This window comes from Cololabis saira, chromosome 2 (genome assembly GCF_033807715.1).
Source record: "Cololabis saira isolate AMF1-May2022 chromosome 2, fColSai1.1, whole genome shotgun sequence".
Classification (NCBI taxonomy): Eukaryota; Metazoa; Chordata; class Actinopteri; order Beloniformes; family Belonidae; genus Cololabis; species Cololabis saira.
Window position 1 is genome coordinate 47614004 of NC_084588.1, and position 19644 is coordinate 47633647.

Consider the following 19644-nt stretch of genomic DNA (forward strand, 5'->3'; position numbering starts at 1 on the left):
GGCGGAGGAAAAGCTCATCCTGACGTCTTGTTTCTCTGTTAAGAGTAGGGCTGGGTGATATGGACCAAAAGTCATATCTGGATATTTTCTAGCTGAATGGCGATACTCGATATATATCGATATTTTTTCTGTGCCATAATTTGGGTTTCCCCCAAAGCATTATAGCATAGCATCTCTGTTAGCATCTCTGTTAGCTTCATTTTTTTCTGAGGCAAACCCTTAAAAAAACAGTCAGTTTTAATACAAAGCCTCGTGCCAAATGTCACACACAATATCAAAATGTATAAAACAAATGAAATAAAAATAAACTGCCTGCATATATAGAATAAAAATGCTTCTTGAATAAAATAAAACAAATATCCCTTTCCTGCATAACAATTAAATTAAAAAATACTGTGCAATTAATACAATGTAGACAGTAACAGGCAGACTTTTCCACTGAGGTTGACAGTTGCAAATAACAAAACATTTGTGCAAATCTCAAATAAAACATTCAAGTCAATTTGTCACAAAATAAACTATATCAAAATCATAAAAAAAAAAAAAAAAAAAAAAAAATTTAAATCGATATAAACGATATTGTCTCGTACCATATCGCGTTTGAAAATATATCGATATATATTAAAATCTCGATATATCGCCCAGCCCTAGTTAAGATCGACAATTTGACGATATTTTTCCACAACAAGTGAACTATTAGGCTCGTTGTTATTTAATATGAATTGAAAGTAGGGCATATGAGCTTTAATGTCAGTCGGGTTAAGAGAGAAAACTCGGCGGCTGATGTTTCTTTCAGATATACATATGTTTCCCCAGCAGGGCTGTAGGACATCAAGCACAAGCAGAAACAACAAGCGCTCATTGATCTACTGTGATCTTACCGCTGCAGAAATCATGGGGTATAACAAGCAGTGTGAAATTTACACAGTAAGCTCTGGCAACACAACAGCATGGGTCATCATAAGACTATGAATTACTGGAACACCTTCTGTCTCCGAGGAGCACTTGAGGCTCCCTCGCTGTGAAATAATTGGGTTGCAACACTGAAAACTGCTACTCCAGTTAGAGTGCAAAGGTGGCTTTTGCTCTGTTTTGCAGTTACGATTCCGCAGACACGGCGGTGACTATTAATCAATGGGTGACAAGTGCAGCTGACGGTACAGGAAGCGTGATGTGGGTTCAAAAAATCCGACGACACGGGCGTGAAAACCAGGATTTGTGTCGTCCTGCTCATGTGGGGCTCTTTCGGTTTTGGAACGATTTGATTTTTCAACGTGCTTAAGGGCTTTTTGTTTGTTTGCTGATGAACTGGAATCCCGCTGTATATGTAAGGATTGTTATTTTTCTCTTTTCTCTGCTCTCTCTGAAGTGCATTCTATACATTTTACAGACATCTGACTGAGTATAAATATTCAGAGCCTCAAACAATCGCTGACAGTTATAATGACTTTGGCAGACCATAGGGTGGTGCTATGATTAGATCTATGTTTTTCCACTTCCACCAAGGATATCTATCATTTCCAACCTCCAAAACAGTCCAGACCGAGTTTGATTTTGTTTGTTTGATTGATTTCATAATGTGTTTTAAAAGGATTCATCACTCAAACCTGTGGCTGCTTAGATCCTCTTAGTCATGCTGTGATGTAATAATTCAAGGTTGATGAAACTGGGTAGTAACAATAGTCCCGACACGTGGAGAGAGGTAGCCTGGTGTTACAGCTGGGGTTGGGAGCACTTTGGGCCCCTGAGCGAGGCCCTTAATCCTAACTGGCGCTGGGAGAATGGACCTGGTAGCTAATTTGAATAAAGGTTCATTATAATTCTTTCTTTGCACACCACATGTTGTTACATGTTGGATCTGGTACCATTACAGCTCATACATGTAAATATACCAGGAACCAGGTCAGATAAAATGTTGAATTCTAGCAGATGTGTTATGAAAATTATGTATGGCTTACAATCAGATATGAAAGGGCAATATTTTACAAATGTGGAAAACAATACATTTAATAAAAAAAAGTTTCTGAATAAACCTATATATATATATATATATATATATATATAAATAAATAAATAAATAAAGGTAGATATATACTGTAGATACTATATCTGGCATTGTTTTGATGTCTTTCAAATGACATGGGTGGTAAACTATCACATTTATGTCTTTGCTCATGTTGCTAGGATACCATATTTTGAAACACATTTCATCAAATCAATTAGTTTTATCATCATATTTCTTTTTCCTCAGAAATCTTATGAATCTATAACAAAGGTCTAAAGGTATTGGAAGATAAACTTTACCTGCTTCAAACATACTTAGTTTCAAAGTTATATTTAGACACACACGCACACGCACACACGCACGCGCACACGTACAGTACATATATGTACATATCACTTGGGGCGTTGCAGTGTTTCTCGTCTCTAACAGATTCTTAGCTGAACTTTGTGAATACCAGCGCTGGAACCGTCAGCTCGGCCAGGTCTCTATTTCATGGGCGGTGGACAGATTTAGGGCCGGTGGCAGGACCGGGGCCGCCGCTGACGGGGGACATCTCCCTTTGTTGTCAGAACATCTCTAAACATCTTTCACAGAAACAATTACCATACCATCTGCAGCGTCCTGCCGGCCGGCTGCTCCCCGTCAGCGTCAGCGCGGCGGCTTCTGTCCTCTCCGTCCTCTCAGTGAGGAACCAGGTCACCGCCAGATAAACCTGCACAGGTGCAAATGCAGTTATAGTATATTTATACTGGGATTTGAAATACTTCTGTAATGCAACGGAAGAGTATTAGGGCCAGGCAGAAGAAAAAAAATAAATATATATATATATATATATATACACTGTATATATATTTTAGAGGAGGAACATTTTTTTTTCATTATGCACTTCGAGAAAAAAGTTGAAATGGCGAGAAAAAAGTCAAAATGTTGAGAAAAGTCGAAATTGTGTGAATAAAGTCGAAATGTTGAGAAAAAAGGCGAAATTTCGAGAAAAAAGTTGAAATTTTGTGAAAAAAAGTCGAAATGTCATGAATAAAGTCGAAATGTTAAAAAAAAAGGCGAAATTTAACATGCTTTAGTGTTGACTACTTGAATTATGTTAGGTTGGTAACAACAAGGTTCAGAATACAAGAATAGATAGAAAGATATTAATTTGAAACACATATCATACACATGCAGTTGCATAACTTCAGAAACGTAGCCTTAACGTTCCACTCCAAGGATGTAAGTTAGTTAGTAAGTTACGGCTTTACGACTTTATTTTCAAAATTTCAACTTTATTCACGAACTTTCAACTTTATTCTTGAAATTGTATTTCAACAATCTCGAAATTTCGACTTTTTTCTCGACATTTCAACTTTTTTCTCGTAGTGTTCAATAAAAAATAAATCTCCCTCTCAAATATTCTTTCTCCTGCCTGGCCCTAATACTCCCTAATACTGCATTACTAATAGTAGTAATGCAGTCATGAGCGGCGGATTGAATTATCACTTTTTTCTTTTTTTCCTGCTTCGCCTTGAGCATTTGGTGGAGAGGGAATATTGATGAAGGTCCGTGCATATATTCCTGCAAACCTAATAAAGCTGTTTTAATAAAGAACCTGATTGATTACACACTGAATGCTGTTGATATGAAAGACATGGATAAAATCCACCGGGTCCCATTGGAACGATCCGTGATATGAGCGAAGCATAAAAAATATCAATACGTTAACAGATAAACTAGTGTGGCTGCTTTTAATTGCATAATCTTTTACAGCATTTAAGAGTTTATGGCTATATCTCTCAGACTGAAGATATCAAATTATCTCACAGAAGGTTATCAATCATTTAAAGCGTATTTTGAAGGTTGTTGGACTTGATCAGGATCGGTGTTTACAGGAAGCGGTTGGTCGTCAGCAGGTTGATGTGCTGTATTTCTGCTCTGACACATCCGTCTCTGTCAGGCTGATTTGCGTCCTTGCTAACGTGTCCGGCAGCAGCCGTCATTACGGGAGATTAGACAGCTAATCAACACTGACAGGAGTGGCTTGCTCACTTAACGTTCCTCCTGAGATCCTGCTAGACGCTTTACACGATACACTTCTGTACCGTGAACTGTCCACACAAAGCTGGGTGACGAACTGGAGACGAGGGTCAGTGCGCATCCTTCTCCTTCTGGGTCAGCGTAAATATTTGATGAGGCTCCGGAGGGGCCTTGCATGTTCGTTTCTTTATTTGTTTGTTTGCAGAAACAAAAAGCAAAACATTAAAGGGGACATATTATGAAAAACACGTTTTTTCTTGTTTTAACATATATAAAGTGGTCTCCCCTCACCCTGCCAGCACAGGGGAGACAAAATACCATGAATTTCTGCAAGGTCTGTGACCCCCGCCTTACAGTATCCCCCAGTGTCACATGTTTTTTTTTGATGAAAATTTGCGCCTAGGGTGACGTCACCCTAGGCGCAGAGGTTTGGCCTCCGCTGCTGAAACCACGCCCACAACCAGCTCTCTACGCCGGCTGGAGCGGTCCTTCCTTGAGCCAGTCGGACGCGGCGCTGCGGCGGAGCGGATCCGGGTTAAATCATCCAGGTTCCCGGGTGGTTTGGGAGCTGGGTCCTCGGGGGTCCGTCCCAGGTCGGATCAGCTTCACCCTCCGAGATTTTCAGCCAAATCTGTCGGTTTGATCCCCGGTAACGGGCGATGCGCGCTGCTCCAGCCTACTTCCTGGTTCCCAAAGCGGGGTCCGTCCGACTAAATTATCCAGGTTCCCGGCCGCTTTGGGAGCAGGGATTTCTGGGGTACGTCCCAGGCTGGATCAGCTTCACCCTCCAAGATTTTCAGCGAAATCTGTCGGTTTGATCCCCGGTAACGGGTGATGCGCCCCGGAGCCACGCTGGGCGCCCGCCATTAGGTTGCGGGGCCAGCGCGCAGTGACTAAAGGCTGATTTATGGTTCCGCGTTACACCAACGCAGAGCCTACGGCGTAGGGTACGCGTCGATTTAACGCAGAACCGTAAATCAGGCTCCGATCCGTTTACAGGGTGTAACTGAATGAGAGCATCCGACTATCGAGCTGCGTGACATCGGACGCTCTCTGTCCACACTGAAACTGTTAAACTCGCGGCCAGTTAGGACAGTCCAATACAAAAAAAATAAAGCAATGGATTTTATTTTGTAGCAGAAGCTTCTTGCATGGGACACAGTTTGTGTACGACGCAGGCGGCTGCTCTGGCCGGAGCGAGGTTTATTCTCCTCCCCTGCTACACGTCATTCAGGGAGCCAATCAGCACAGAGCCTCATTATCATAGCCTCCCCTCCCCTAAAATGAAGCACAGGAAATGAGAGAGACATGGCCCACAGGCTGAATTTCTGATTTATGTAGAAAAAACAAGCTTTAGATTGTTTATTCAAGGCCTGTTTAAAATATACATTAAATGCCATAATATGTCCCCTTTAACTGCAAATCTCACGTCAAAGAAAGATGAAGAGATAAATGATGGAACCAATCAACCTCACATTGGGGTTAATGGCCCGATCCTGATTGGCTCAGCACATCCCCACTTGGGTGTACAGCCATGCAGAGATAGATGTTTACAGACCGGTTCTGTTCTCCTCCTCCACAGGTACCCCGGTTACCAGGGTAACGGCCACGGATGCAGACGATCCGGTGTACGGGAACAGCGCTAAACTCATCTACAGCATCCTGGAGGGACAGCCTTACTTTTCCATTGACCCGAACTCCGGTAGGTGCACTTTTCTTTTAACCACATTAAACCTGATGTCGTCTGCTTTGTTTTAGAGATTGATTTATGTACGATGACAAGTGGTTCTCTCTGAGTTATACGGTATATGACGTGCCAAATGCTACACATTAGAGTTTTACAGTAGAGGGAAAAGGATCTCATTGGACCCGGGACAAGGGCCTTGATACAGTTATTCATTGTTTGACAAGACCTCACCGGGATCTCTGGGAGATTGAAATGTTGCTTCATTAAATTTAATGGCAGCTGTTAATACAGTCTGAGGACCTTTTGTCAGTTTCTAACCCATGTGGAGCGGGAAGTCTTATACCAAATATAATGGATGAAAGCCACACCCATGAAGTGACAAAGAAAAGAAAGAAGAGAGAAACGGTTTGACAGGGGGGCGGTGATCACAGCTCAGGATTATTTCAATGCTCTTTTCAGTTTTTCATCCACGCTTCCAAAAGCTTTTACTATTCAAACACTGTCCGTCGTCATTAGCTACTTCCCCTCAGATAAATGAGCGAACAGCGTCGCCCGAGGTCAACGTGGGGCCTTTCACAAGTCGACCAAGTCTCCAGATAAGTACACCCAACCGGCAGCTATGATGGATTGCCTTTGGGAGTAAGAGGGTCAAACATAACAAAGAGGAAGAAAAAAAGAGGCCGGGGCTGATCAGGCGACAGCTTGTTAAAATGCAAACGTTTGTTGAAGTATTTTATTAGATTTGAAGTTGGTATATCGCCCCTAAAAGCAGACCAGGCCAACACTACAACCTCAAGAATACCATCATGTACCCATGAAAGTACTTTATTTCCGTGATTTACCAGGAGGTGAGATGGATCATATACAGGACTGTCTCAGAAAATTTGAATATTGTGATAAAGTTCTTTATTTTCTGTAGTGCAAAAATGTCATACATTCTGGATTCATTACAAATCAACTGAAATATTGCAAGCCTTTTATTATTTTAATATTGCTGATCATGGCTTACAGTTTAAGAAAACTCAAATATCCTATCTCAAAAAATTTTAATATTCTGGGAATCTTAATCTTAAACTGTAAGCCATAATCAGCAATATTAAAATAATAAAAGGGTTGCAATATATCAGTTGATTTGTAATGAATCCAGAATGTATGACATTTTTGTTTTTTTTTAAATTGCATTACAGAAAATAAAGAACTCTAATTTTCTGAGACAGTCCTGTACAACCCTCGTCCAGTTTGACTGCACCGACTGTGCTTCAGCCTTTCACCAAAAAGTTCCAAAAAACATGTTTTATTAACTTAAACAAAACCCAAAGTGCTGCAGAGCAGGAATGTAAAAAATCAAAATATTATAAAACCAGACCGGAAACACGGAGGGATGAACCAGTACGGACCAGCAGGGAACAAGGGAAAGACAAGACCAGATATACACAGAAGGGTTGACGAGACACAGGTGCAGACAATCAGGGCAGATGGGACAAGGGAAGTCAAGACAAAACTGAAACACAGGTTTCAAAATAAGGCCAAGTTTACACAGAGCCAGGTATTTACAAAAACGGATATTTCCCCCTCTGCGTTTTGAAAAATACCATAATTTACACAAACCCGAATGAATATGCTGTTAAGGTGCTATGAGCAGGCAAACCTACAGGGGGCAGTGTAACGAGAAGATAAAGTCATACTAGCCAATCAGAATCCTGGAAAAAAACATCAACAAATGACACCAGTAACTTCCAGTTACTTCCAAGATTTCGTTTGGAGTGACAGAGAAGTGGAGTTACTTTTAAGTGTGACTTTAGAATATAAAACAAGTAAAATACAAGAAAATATTGACGGTGGCCAAAAAAATTGTAAACACAGGTCTCACACATAACGCTGGTGACGTTTCTGTCGCATAATGTGACGTTCTGAAGCATAAATTTCCGTTTCCCTCTGTTTACAAGCAAACGTGAAGTCTTGCGAGTTTTTGCAAATCTCCACTTTGGCCGGAGTTTTCAGAAACACCACTGTTTTTGCTACATGTAAAACCAACTAAATATGGAAGAAAAAATATTAAGCAAAAAGGTAAAACATGGAACTGTATTTTTCTTTTACCAGTTTTCTGTAATCAGTCTTCATTTGGACAGAAAGTCATTGCACTGCGATGCAACAGCCTACTTGACGTTTTCTTGACGTGGTCAAACAGAACTAAATAACCAAACCTTCACCAGAATGCAGATGTGCCAGATGTGCCCGCCATGTGACGGGTTTAGCTCTGGAAATAATGGCACTTATGACAGGGAAACACTGAAGAATGCTATTTTATTACATCAAGTCAAACCTGACGACTACATTCATGGACTTGAGACTGCTGTGACGTCGTCGCTCCCTGAGATCCAGCACTGAAAGACATCTTTGCTTATTTTGACGGGCATTTTGAACAGAATCTATTTTAAGTTGACTTTTTTTTCCCTTCCTAAATCTAAACTGAGGAGATATTATTAAGTGCACTTGCTCTCAGAGCTTCATGCGGGTCGTAAAGGTTCCAGCAGGTGGAGATGCAACAGCTTCCCCACCTGCTGGTCCAACTTCAGGAGATCTCCCTCTCTCGCTGTGCTTCACCTCCACGGTGCATCTTGTCGGAAGAGATATAAGATGCTGCAGATTCATAGTTATCCACTTAACAGCTGTATGGTATGTTGATGAATATGTTGTTCGCCACTATGTCTACATGATTATTTAAGCTCAGCCTATTAGGCGGGGGCCCCATAAGGGACAAGATTATCAATGTGCGCTAAAGGGGGGGAGCTGACAATGTTGGTTATTGCTTGAAAAGTCGTGTAAGACCAACAGTGCTGCAGGTAACTCAGCCCATCTGTTTTGTGAAACACTTATAGATTATCGCTGCGTGAGGCTGCTGCTAACGCAGGCTGCCAGGCTCACCCCCTGTTACTGCTTTGCTTCTTTCCGCAGCTGCTCACTCATGCATGCTTCCAAACATAACCTCCTATGCCGGGGCAAACGGTCCATTACCGGGGCACTGCGAGGAAACTGACACGCGGAATGTAAATATAATGCAATGTAAAGGACAGAGGGAACGTAAAAATACATCCAAAAACGGTGATAATTAAAGCTGCAAGCAGCGTTGAACGGGCTGTCGCACTCATGGCCACCGCCCTCCCTCCAGGTCCCCCCGAAAAGATAATATTCAAAACACGATTGATAAATGTACAAAAAAAAAATAAATTAAATAACTGGCTGCAAAGGGGCTTAACGTTGTTTGGTAGAACATTGTTAACCAAAATTGAATCATTATCCAGGTTAATCTACTTTCTTGTACGACAGAGTATTAGGGCCAAACTAAGACAAAAAAAATTTAAATTACGAGAATAAAGTCATAATAATATGAGAATAAAGTCGTAAAATTACGAGAATAAAGTCATAATATTACGAGAATAAAGTCGTAATATTAAATATATTATAAATATATAAATATAACTTCACAAGATGCTCAATATTCCTAATTTTAACACAGGGAGAAGATGCTCTTCCTGTTAAGAGTTCTCATAAATTACCACTTTATTGTCGTAATGTTACGACTTTATTCTCGTAATATTACGACATCATTCTCGTAATATTACGACTTCATTCTCGTAATATAAAGACTTTTATCTCGTAATATTACGACTTTATTCTCGTAATATTACGACTTTATTCTCGTAATATTACCACTTTATTCTCGTAATATTACCACTTTATTCTCGCAACATTATGACTTTATTCTCGTAATTTTACGACTTTATTCTATTACGACTTTATTCTCGCAACATTACGACTTTATTCTCATTATATTATGACTTTATTCTCGTAATTTCCTTTTTTTTTTTTGTCTTAGTTTGGCCCTAATACTCCGTCGTACTCTTGCAATCCCACCAAGGATTATAAAAGAAATCAATAGAATACATTTTAATTTCATAATGGAAAAATAAACATGACTATATCAAAAATGGAGACTTGGTGAAGAACTATCAGGGCGGTGGCATAAAAGATATTGATTTCAAAATTATGAATGGAATGAAGATTAACTGGCTCCGATCCTTTGTGAAAAATGGTGATGAGATATGGTTTTCCTTACCCAATCTTATTTTCAACAAAGCTGTATTGAATTTCTATTAGTATGTGATTTTGAAATATCCAAACTACCCATGAAACTGTCTAAATTTCACCAGCAGGTTTTACTACAATGGAAAATGATGTTCAAACGTAACTTCAGCTCTCACAATGTTCCACTGTGGAACAATAGAGCAACACTGAGTAGGAGGAGATCTATGTTCATGGAAGACTGGATGGTAAAACACATTTGATCAATTACACATCTAATGGTTGGGACTGGAGAAATACTTCTATTGGACGATTTTAATGCAAAATATAACACTAATTGCTCCATTGATATCTACTGTAGAAGAAAGTCACCCACAATATTTCAAAAGGACTCCTTCATTCAATAGAGGGTCTGCATTGACGTCACTTCCCCACTGGACCAGCCCCCTTACTCACACTGAGTGGCAAAAATGTCTGCAACTAGTGGAGAAGACGGGATAACAGCTGATTATCGGCTTAAATTAGCGTCAGTTGGACTTGACAGTGACCCGTACAGTTACCAAGAACCAGTGGTCCATGGACATTAATATTTGGCCACAAATCCAGTTTCCTGATATTTATATGTACTTAATTTCTACGCCGGGAAAATACACGAAGCAAAGCTTGAAGGCTTACAAAAGTCTTGACGCTTGGTCCGACTTCAAGGCAGGATTTGTTGGTGAAATTAAAGTGATGAGGACACCGAACTTTATGATTTGACGGTTTAACGTTAGCTACCCAAAAATCCAACATTACTGATACAAAATGGGAACCACAAATCCACGTTTCAGTGTCTGGAATCCAGTTTTTTCTGTGAATTGCAGCGAGCCATTTGTCTCTCTTAAGCTTATTTTTTGTCAGTCTGTAAAACAATAACTCCTATTTCTTGCTAAATCTATGAGTACAGTCGATCGCACAACAACTCTTTCCCATTTTAGATGTTTTCCAGTTGCTCAAACTGAAAGTTTACGCTGACACTCAGTCTTTCTGACACTCAGTCTTTCTGTCACTCAGTATGGAGCCAAATCAAGGCCAAAGGTTTTGCTAATTTGAAAATAAAATTGTAATTGAAAAACTAAGATTTGAACCTGAAAATTCAAGTTTTGATCATAAACTTTTTTTTTACAGTTTAATTTTTTTTTTTTTTTTTTTCAGTATCAGAACTTTTTTTCAGTTTCAGATCTTTTTTTTCAGTTTCAGATCTTTTTTTTTTCAGTTTCAGATCTTTTTGACAGCGTAACAGAGTAGGCTGGGGAGCTTCCTCAGTCAAGATATTTCCCCAGAGCATCTATTGAGAAAGTAGCTAACATTTCTTACCTGAGTGCTGGGGCCCGCGGCTTGTCCTGGCGGAGCGGACGCCATCGCAAACGATACTGCGATGCGTTCATGGTAGTATGTGGAAGTGGGAAATGTCAAACTTTGAAGTGTGGCTGTTGAACTGTACAGTCTGGCATAGTTTATTGCTTTTATAATGCGATTGGTGCCAAGTACGGTCTAAAACAGCTTTTTAAACAGAAATGTGTCAGTAATATCAGTTTTTTCCACTGCCAATCACGTGAATATGGTGTATATACCGTGTTGAATCATACTTCTACTGATAACTTCTGCAACCTACGTTTCCTGAAGGCAACATGACTGAGGAAGGTCCCCCGCCTTCTCTGTTCTGCTGTCACTCATGATGCCACGCCCCTCTCAGTTGATACCACGCCCCCTACACCAGATCAGGGCCAAAAGTCTGAACTGAAAAAAAAGATGTGAAACTGAAAAAAAAAAGATGTGAAACTGAAAAAAAAGATGTGAAACTGAAAAAAAAAAGATCTGATACTGAAAAAGAAAATTGAAAAATTGAATTTTCAGGTTCAAATCCTAGTCGTAATATATAATATAATATAATATATAAATATAACTTCACAAGATATTCCTCATTTTAACACAGGGAAAAGATGCTCTTCCTGTTAGAGTTATCATAAATTACCACTTTATTCTCTTAATATTACGACTTTATTCTCGTAAATTACCACTTTATTCTTGTAATATTTCAACTTTATTCTTGTAATGTTACGACTTTATTCTCGTAATGTTACGACTTCATTCTTGTAATATTACGACTTTATTCTCATAATATTACAACTTCATTCTCGTAATATTACGACTTTATTCTATTACGAATTTATTTTCGCAACATTATGACTTTATTCACGTAATTTTACGACTTTATTCTCATTATATTATGACTTTATTCTCGTAATTTCAATTTTTTTTGTCTTAGTTTGGCCCTAATACTCCGTCGTACAGTCTTTCTGCCACTCAGTGGGTGAAACCCACTGTGAAGTCGCATCTGTGACGTCATGCGCATTCCCTCTATAAGAACATGTTAAACATACCAACTCCCAATTTACACAAAATTAAAATAGAGGATATGGACCTTGCTAGGGATAATGAAGATACAAACAACTGGCTGAGTGAAAGAAAACACTGGCTCCAATCTTATTCATGACTTCACACTGTGACAGGATCTGGAAAAGGAATCAAGGCTGAATGAGTTCAGTATAATCTACCCCAAAATGGATCTCAGATTAGATGTTTCATAGGCTTTTTCAGCCGACTATTTTTACACGTGTCTGTGAGCAGTGTGATTAAATAACGGCGAAGCCCCATTAATAAGAAATGAGATGGAAATCGACGGCTCATAATTTGGAAAAACAGTGCACAATAAACAACTTTCAAGACACGGGCCTCAGAATTGATCTGCATAATGAGAACGAGCGCACGGTTCCGCTCATGCGGGTTGGGTTTTCCAGTGTACGGCGCCAGGCGGCCCCGGACACTCGCGGGATTAGCATTCAGGTTCGGCAGCGGCCGCGGAGCCGCTGCAGATGGCTCATTCAAGTGAGCCAGATGTTTTAATGAATGTTAATGAAGAATAAAAGGTAAGAAGAAAAACAGCCATTAGAATCGTTTGACACTTACAGTGCCACGTTGGAAATGAAAGGCGTTCGATAAATAAGTAAACATCGCGCCCTGATTCATCACTTGGCTAATGGTTGGTGGGGGGAAAAAAAAAAAAAAAGTTGAGGCAAATATCTATGGAAATGAGTGTTTGTCTATCCTCCCTTTTCAGTGATTAGGAATTAATTTGAATAATTAACAGTGATCAACAGAGATGAGTGTTGCTGCAAGCAGGAAGATTGAAGTATCTTTGTGTGAGTGTGTGTGTGTGTTTGTATGTGTGTGTGTGTGTGTGTGCGCGCGCGTACGGATGAGAGACAGGGTGCAAGTGCCTTGTTTGTGTTGCTCTTTTTACTTAATCATTCATTTGTTTGCATGGCTACAGGCCAGGTAGTTCCACCTTGTTGTTGTCAGTCAAAGCTCACACAGAAATCAGTCTTGTGCAACATATTGCATATTTCAGTATGTGAGATATAAATGTTGCTTATGCATACTTAACATAAATCCATATCGGTTTGATTGCCTCTGCTGGCGGAGGAGACATTCAAACGGAGAGAGATAAAATTGAAATACTTTATTATTATGATAAAAACTACATTATTTACGTGTGCGTACTTCTCAACGGCACCAGCGAATGAATAAAAATCAAGTCATCAAGTAAGTAGGTGACTGCAGAGAAGGTTTTCAGCTTTAATTCGAGAAGACAAACACAAAATATTGCATCAGCTGCTGAGGAATTACAGCTCTGTTTTGCATATTCCCTCCACTTTCACTGGCACAGAAGTCGTTGACTGCGAGCTGCTTTCATGGCCAGGAGTAAGAAGTAAAAGGGAAACAAGTGAACTACCAGATTAAAGAACTACAATATAGCTTGTGTAGAGCATTTTTGGGCCAAATGTTTTCATCAGTTTTATAAACTCAGGCCTCTCTACCATTTATAAGGACATCTGATTATTTATTGATGGCCAATGATTCAGTGATGCTTCATTCTGGGGTGAACTATCCATGTCTGCTTTTCTTTTCTTCTTCATTATTTCAAACAGCATTAATTAACCTGACTCTCTGGCTCCCTTTTGCAACTTTGACAATAGCTAATAAATAACAAAGTGAGACAGAATACTGTCAAGTCCAACACTGTGATCACTAGGTTTTAACAACATAACGCTAGTTGCTTCAAGGCGAGCCCCGTCTGTCTGCACCAACATTTGCATGAGCGTTGACGGGAATTAGGTTGAGTAAAATTGATGACCTTGTCCTCTTTAGAGTTGACTGTTGATCATCAGTCTCCACAGTGGGATGTCTACAAGAACTGGACCTTTTTTCCTGTTTTTTCTTACTATCCATCCAATCCGGCCCTGGACACACAAATACTTCCTCCCTTCTTTTTAACTTGCATGTTATCATGGAAAGGAACCTCCGCTATGGCGAAATATAACCCTCTTATAGAAACAGGGTGGCTGATTTTTTTGGTACCTTTTTGTTTAAAAGAAAATCTTATTGATTCAATTTAGATTTTTTTTCTTATTTTTTCAGTGTAAAACAATTATAATGCAACAACCGGGGCTATTGGTTATTTTTTTGACAAATAAATATGAACTATTTCATATTTATTTGAAATACTTCAAATAAATATGACATACTTCAAACACACAGTAATACAGCCTTGTATCATATATATATATATAGTATATATATTGTATATATATATATATATATATATCCACTAGAGAAATTCTGTTAAGTGGGCATCAAAGCAGATTGGGGGTCAGAACCGTCTCCTCACATTGGAATAGGTTTCTAATTTGAATTTCAATTCAATTCATTTCAGCTTTATTTAAAAAGTGCCAAATCACACCAAATGCTATATTTAGGCACTTCAACAGCACAGTTGACCTCATTCCAGATGAGTACACTCAATATAAAAAATATGAAACTTTTCTCCGATACGTTTCCCTGTCCTGACTAAGCACCGGGCGACTGTGGGAAGGAACAAACGTGGCAGAACCAGACTCAGGACGGCTGGCCGTCTGCCTCGACCGGTGGGGCGTTGAGAGTTCAGGAATGAGAAGAGAAACAGCAACAACAGCAGACCAGCAACGCAAGTTAATAAAAAGAACAATTGTGTTATTAAAATAGTTTGAGGAGAAGAGAACAAAGTGGAGAGAGGTGAGTCACAGGAGGTCCCCGGGTCTACAGCAGCATGACTAAGGGATGTTTCAGGACACTGCACCATTCCTAACTATAAGCTTTACCAAAAGGAAGGTTTTAAGCGTAATCTTAAAGGTTCAAAGGGTGTCTGCTGGCTGGGCTCTTTTTGTATGATCTGCATGTTCCCAACATGCTTTTGTTGGTTTTATTGTGGGTACTTGCTCCCACAGTCCCAAAACATGTGCTAGCTTTACTGGTGAGAAACCTCGTGTTCATGAACAAACTGGAATCTGTCAGATAGATATAATTTAAACCAACGTAGAGCTGAACCAGTATGGACACTAATCCCTTATCTGAGGTCCAGTAGAACCAGTATGGACACTAATGCCCCTTTTGCACTAGTCCTTACTCGGCCCGACTCGGCTCGTACCGCCTCTACCCGTTTTGTCCCTGTTTGTTTTTCCACAGCCAGGTGAGAAGTGGGCAGGTTGGGATGAAGCGGCTGTGACGTACTCGATTGCGCAACCGCTTTGTTCATGTCAGCGCTGATCAGAAATCAGCTGGAGCCGCGAGCGGCTGAGAGTAAAACAGCCCGTCTACATCCCCTTTTTAATTCTCTCCTCAGCCACCAGGTTTATGAACATCTGCACCTCAGAGTTGGATCACCAAACAGACGTTTTGCGCTTTATAATAAAATCGCTACGAGTCGCGCTCGCGCTGACTCCCACTTCCTGATTCAAACGTCTGACGGCCCCGCGACCAATCAGTGGCGCGGAGGGTGGTGACGTCAGAAATAGTCCCGGCTCAGCCCGGATAGAACCTCGCCAGAATGGTTACAGAAAAAGTATCGGCTTGGAGCGGCTCTACCCGTCTCAGCCCCTAGTGCAAAAGTGCAAGACAGGGCCGTGGCGGGTAGAAGCGAGCTGAGGCGGGACTAATGGAAAAGGGCCATAATCCCTTATCTGAGGTCCAGTAGAACCAGTGCTGTCTCTGTGCTATGATGCATTCTGAAACCTGACTGAAAAACATAAAACAGATAGTTTCTATACAAATGGTCACATGACTGGCTGCAACGACCTTTTCCAGAATTTTAGATACAAATGGAAAATTGAAAAAAAAAATTTAGTAGGTTTAATTGCTGCAACTTTGAAAACCTGTGGTACACATCTTAAGTTTAGGGATAAGCTGATCTGGTTCAGTATTGTCGTCCCAATAAGAGAAAGAACATTTTTGAGTAGTGGAGTTGGGATGGGGTCTAACATACATGTGATTGACTTAGCTCTATTGATGACTGAGGTCAGCTCAGGGAGGTCTACAGGATTGAAAGAGACCAGAGTAAAGTCAGAACCTAGGGAAGTCGCTAAAGCTTAAGAAATGCCAACAGCTACCGGGTGGGCCTGGTTGATTTCTTCTCTCCAAAGATATGATTCTGGACTTCAGGAGTGTGCACACCAAGCATACTCCACTAATGGCGCTTTTTAACTAGTACCTACTCATCCCGACTCGACTCACCACGCCTTGCCCTCGTTTCTTTTCAATACCCAGATCAGAAGTAGGCTGGGGTTGGAGCAAAACTGCTGTGACGTACTACATTGTGCATCACAAACGAAGAAGAGCCACTCCGGCTATTGTGGTCCTTCACCGCACGATAATCACTCCTTAACTTTTTCAGTCTGTCTCGGCACTGCTGAAAAGTCAGTTTGTAGCCTTGAGCAGACATGGACTGAGAAAGCTCCTGGTATATTTTTTGATTCCTCATGGCCCCATCTAGCTCTCTGGATTTTTTCCTCAGCCACCAAGTTTAAGAAGTTCTCCACCTCAGAATTTGACCACGGAACAGATTTCTGTGCTTCTTCCAAAAAAATGAACAAGAAGCCGCGAGTCGCTCTTGAAATGATGTCACATCCTGACTCAGATGTCTGATTCCCAACCCCCCGACCAATCGGTGGCCTTTAGTGTGATGACATCACAGCCCGACTCAGCCGCTTAGAACCTCGGCAGAATAGTTACAGAAAAGTATGTACTCGGACTTTAGACCCCTAGTGGAAAGGCGCCAAACCGAGTGGAGGCGAGCCGGGCTGAGTAGGTGCAGGTGGAAAATCGCCATAACTATCTACAGTGCTGCAGTGGAGAGGGTGAGCAGCATCAAGTTCCTGGGTCTACACATCTCTGAAGACCTTTCCTGGAGCAACAACACCACATCACTGGCCAAAAAAAGAGCATTGAGAGCATTTTGACGAGCTCTATCACTGTGTGGTACAGCGCTTGCACCGTGTCCTGCCGCCAGACTCTGCAGGGCATCGTGAGAGCGGCTGAGAAGATCCCTGGTGCCCCCCACGGACATTTATAACACCCGCATCACCAGCAGAGCCATCAGGATTGCCGGTGACCCCACCCAGCCATCTCACAGCCTCTTCAGCCTGCTGTAGTCAGTCTCCGGGCTAAATCCTGCAGCTCAAGGACAGTTTCTTACACCAGGCTGTCAGGAGACTTAACTCCCCCCCTGCTCTACCGTCACTCCGTCCTCTGCCCTCTACTACACACTAGGACTTCCTAGTGTGGTGGAAATCTGAAAATAAAGACAAAATAAGCAAATGGTCTTTATGTCATTTACTGAAAACCTTGCAAGGGATCAGCATACAATCACAATAAAGTATAACTGCACACTGATGGTTTGCTCCAAAGTGTAGGTGTATTTTATAGACAAAGATTGTGTAAGTAAATGTATAATAATCTATAGCTGTGTTGTAATGCCAAATGTCATCAAGTTTGTAAACAGTCAAGAAATAAATTCCAATGGACAGGTGATCAGTGGTTCCTTCCTGGATTCAGATAAAGTTAAACAACAAAGTCTGGAATCAAAGTGCATCATATAAAGTATTACCATGTGTCCGAAATGTAGAATACATAGTTACTTTTCCATTACACTAGTTTATATACTTATTTAAATAATATTTATTTCATCGTGTAAATATTCAAGTTTAGTTCATGTCATTTTAAATTGTGGACTGTTTATTTTTATGCTTTTATTTTATTACCTTTATTTTTGCACCGTGGGTGAGAGAAGACGAACATAAAGCATATCTGACAATAAAGCTTGGCCTGACTTGACTTAAGGATAGCAGAAAAACTGTGAAACTGAAGAAAATATTTTCTGATGCCAAAAAGCTACTTCATGCATTTTTTTCTACTTCAGGATTGGAATACTATAAATTCCTTGTTATAATGTCATCCAAGCATTATTCTGAACAGCCTCGAGGGGTTGAAAATGCTGCAACAAGAGTTCTGATGAGGATTAGGAAGATCTCCAATCTTTCTTTCACTGGCTTCCTGTTAAATTCAGGATGAAATTCAAAATGCTTCTTGCCTCATATGAAGCCATTAAGACCTCAGCTCTCTCTCATTTTAATCTTCACTGCATCATCATCACATCATCACTAATCATCACTGCAACAACTGGACTTCTGGAGGTTAAAGCGTTTTTGAACTAGATTGCATTGAATTGAAAGAAGTTAGTATAATATATATATATATATATATATATATATATATATATATATATATATATATATATATATATATGTATGTATGTATGTATGTGTGTGTGTGTGTGTGTGTGTGTGTGTGTGTGTGTGTGTGTGTGTGTGTGTGTGTGTGTACATACACATACACCTTTTTGTCCTTTTTACAGTTTAAACATTTTTTTCTCTCTTCACTGTCACCTTTTACATACTTAAGGCTGAATTAAGGTTCTGCGTCAAACCAACGCAGAGCCTACGCCGTCACCGTGACGCCGTCGTGAACCTTTCGGACTTCTCCGTCACTCCATTTCTCCGCGGTGCAGTATCCCCCGTGACCGCTAATTCGCAATCTTTTCCTGAATGGTTTATCCGACTTTTTCCAGTCACAGTGAATCAAAGAGATAAGGACAACTAACTATAAACCAAAAAAATCACACATACACGAAGAAAAGAGCGCTGAAAGTTCACGACTGCTTCAAACCGGAAACTGGAAATGCGTTGCTACCAAGCGAACCAATCACAGCCCTCTCGTCTGCATGTGGTCTGCGTCGCCTCGACGCGTAGTTACAATTTTCGGGAGGTGCACGTCAGTGACGGCGTCAGTGACGTGTGGTCTGCGTCGACGCAAACCACACGTCGTGTGCACGGCGTTGTTTTGACGCAGAACCATAACTCAAGCTTAAGGATACAGGATTAAAGGAAATGAAAATTTGACTTGTTGGTTTTCTATGGCTAATCTATTTTTTAGAAACTGACATTTTGACTTACTTTGCAGTTAATTGACTATGTACTAAGTAAATAAACGTGAAACTGGTTCTTGTCCATCTGGGTCTCAGCATACTACTGCTTAAAGGTATTGTGACATCATTTTTAACATGCTTTTAACACTATTAAAAGTCTTGGCCAACATCCCTCAAATGTGTCTAAAAGAGTGTAACAAGAAAATATTCACTCTAGTACTCTATTCCTGGCTTTTTATTACAGTGTTTTTTTGCGCCGTGAAAAATGCTTCCTTTTCCCCCTTTCCTGTCAATCATTGCTCCGCTCCTCCTCCAAACCTCCTCCTCCTCCAGCCATACGCTCACAGCGGCGTCGGAGAGAGCCGGGAGCGACAGGCGAAGCATGCACGGAAAAACAGCACGGCGAACCACAGCAAACAATCATAAAAATAAAGGCATGCAAGCAGC

General features: G+C 40.6%; 1 protein-coding gene across 1 annotated transcript in view; it reads left to right on the forward strand.

The window, feature by feature from the left end:
- Window positions 1-19644, forward strand: part of cdh8 (cadherin 8) — a 178712-nt gene that overhangs the window by 119745 nt on the left and 39323 nt on the right. The window contains exon 4 of the mRNA XM_061746719.1: window positions 5613-5732. Coding sequence (XP_061602703.1) covers window positions 5613-5732 — 120 coding nt within the window. The remainder of the gene's footprint in view (window positions 1-5612; window positions 5733-19644) is intronic.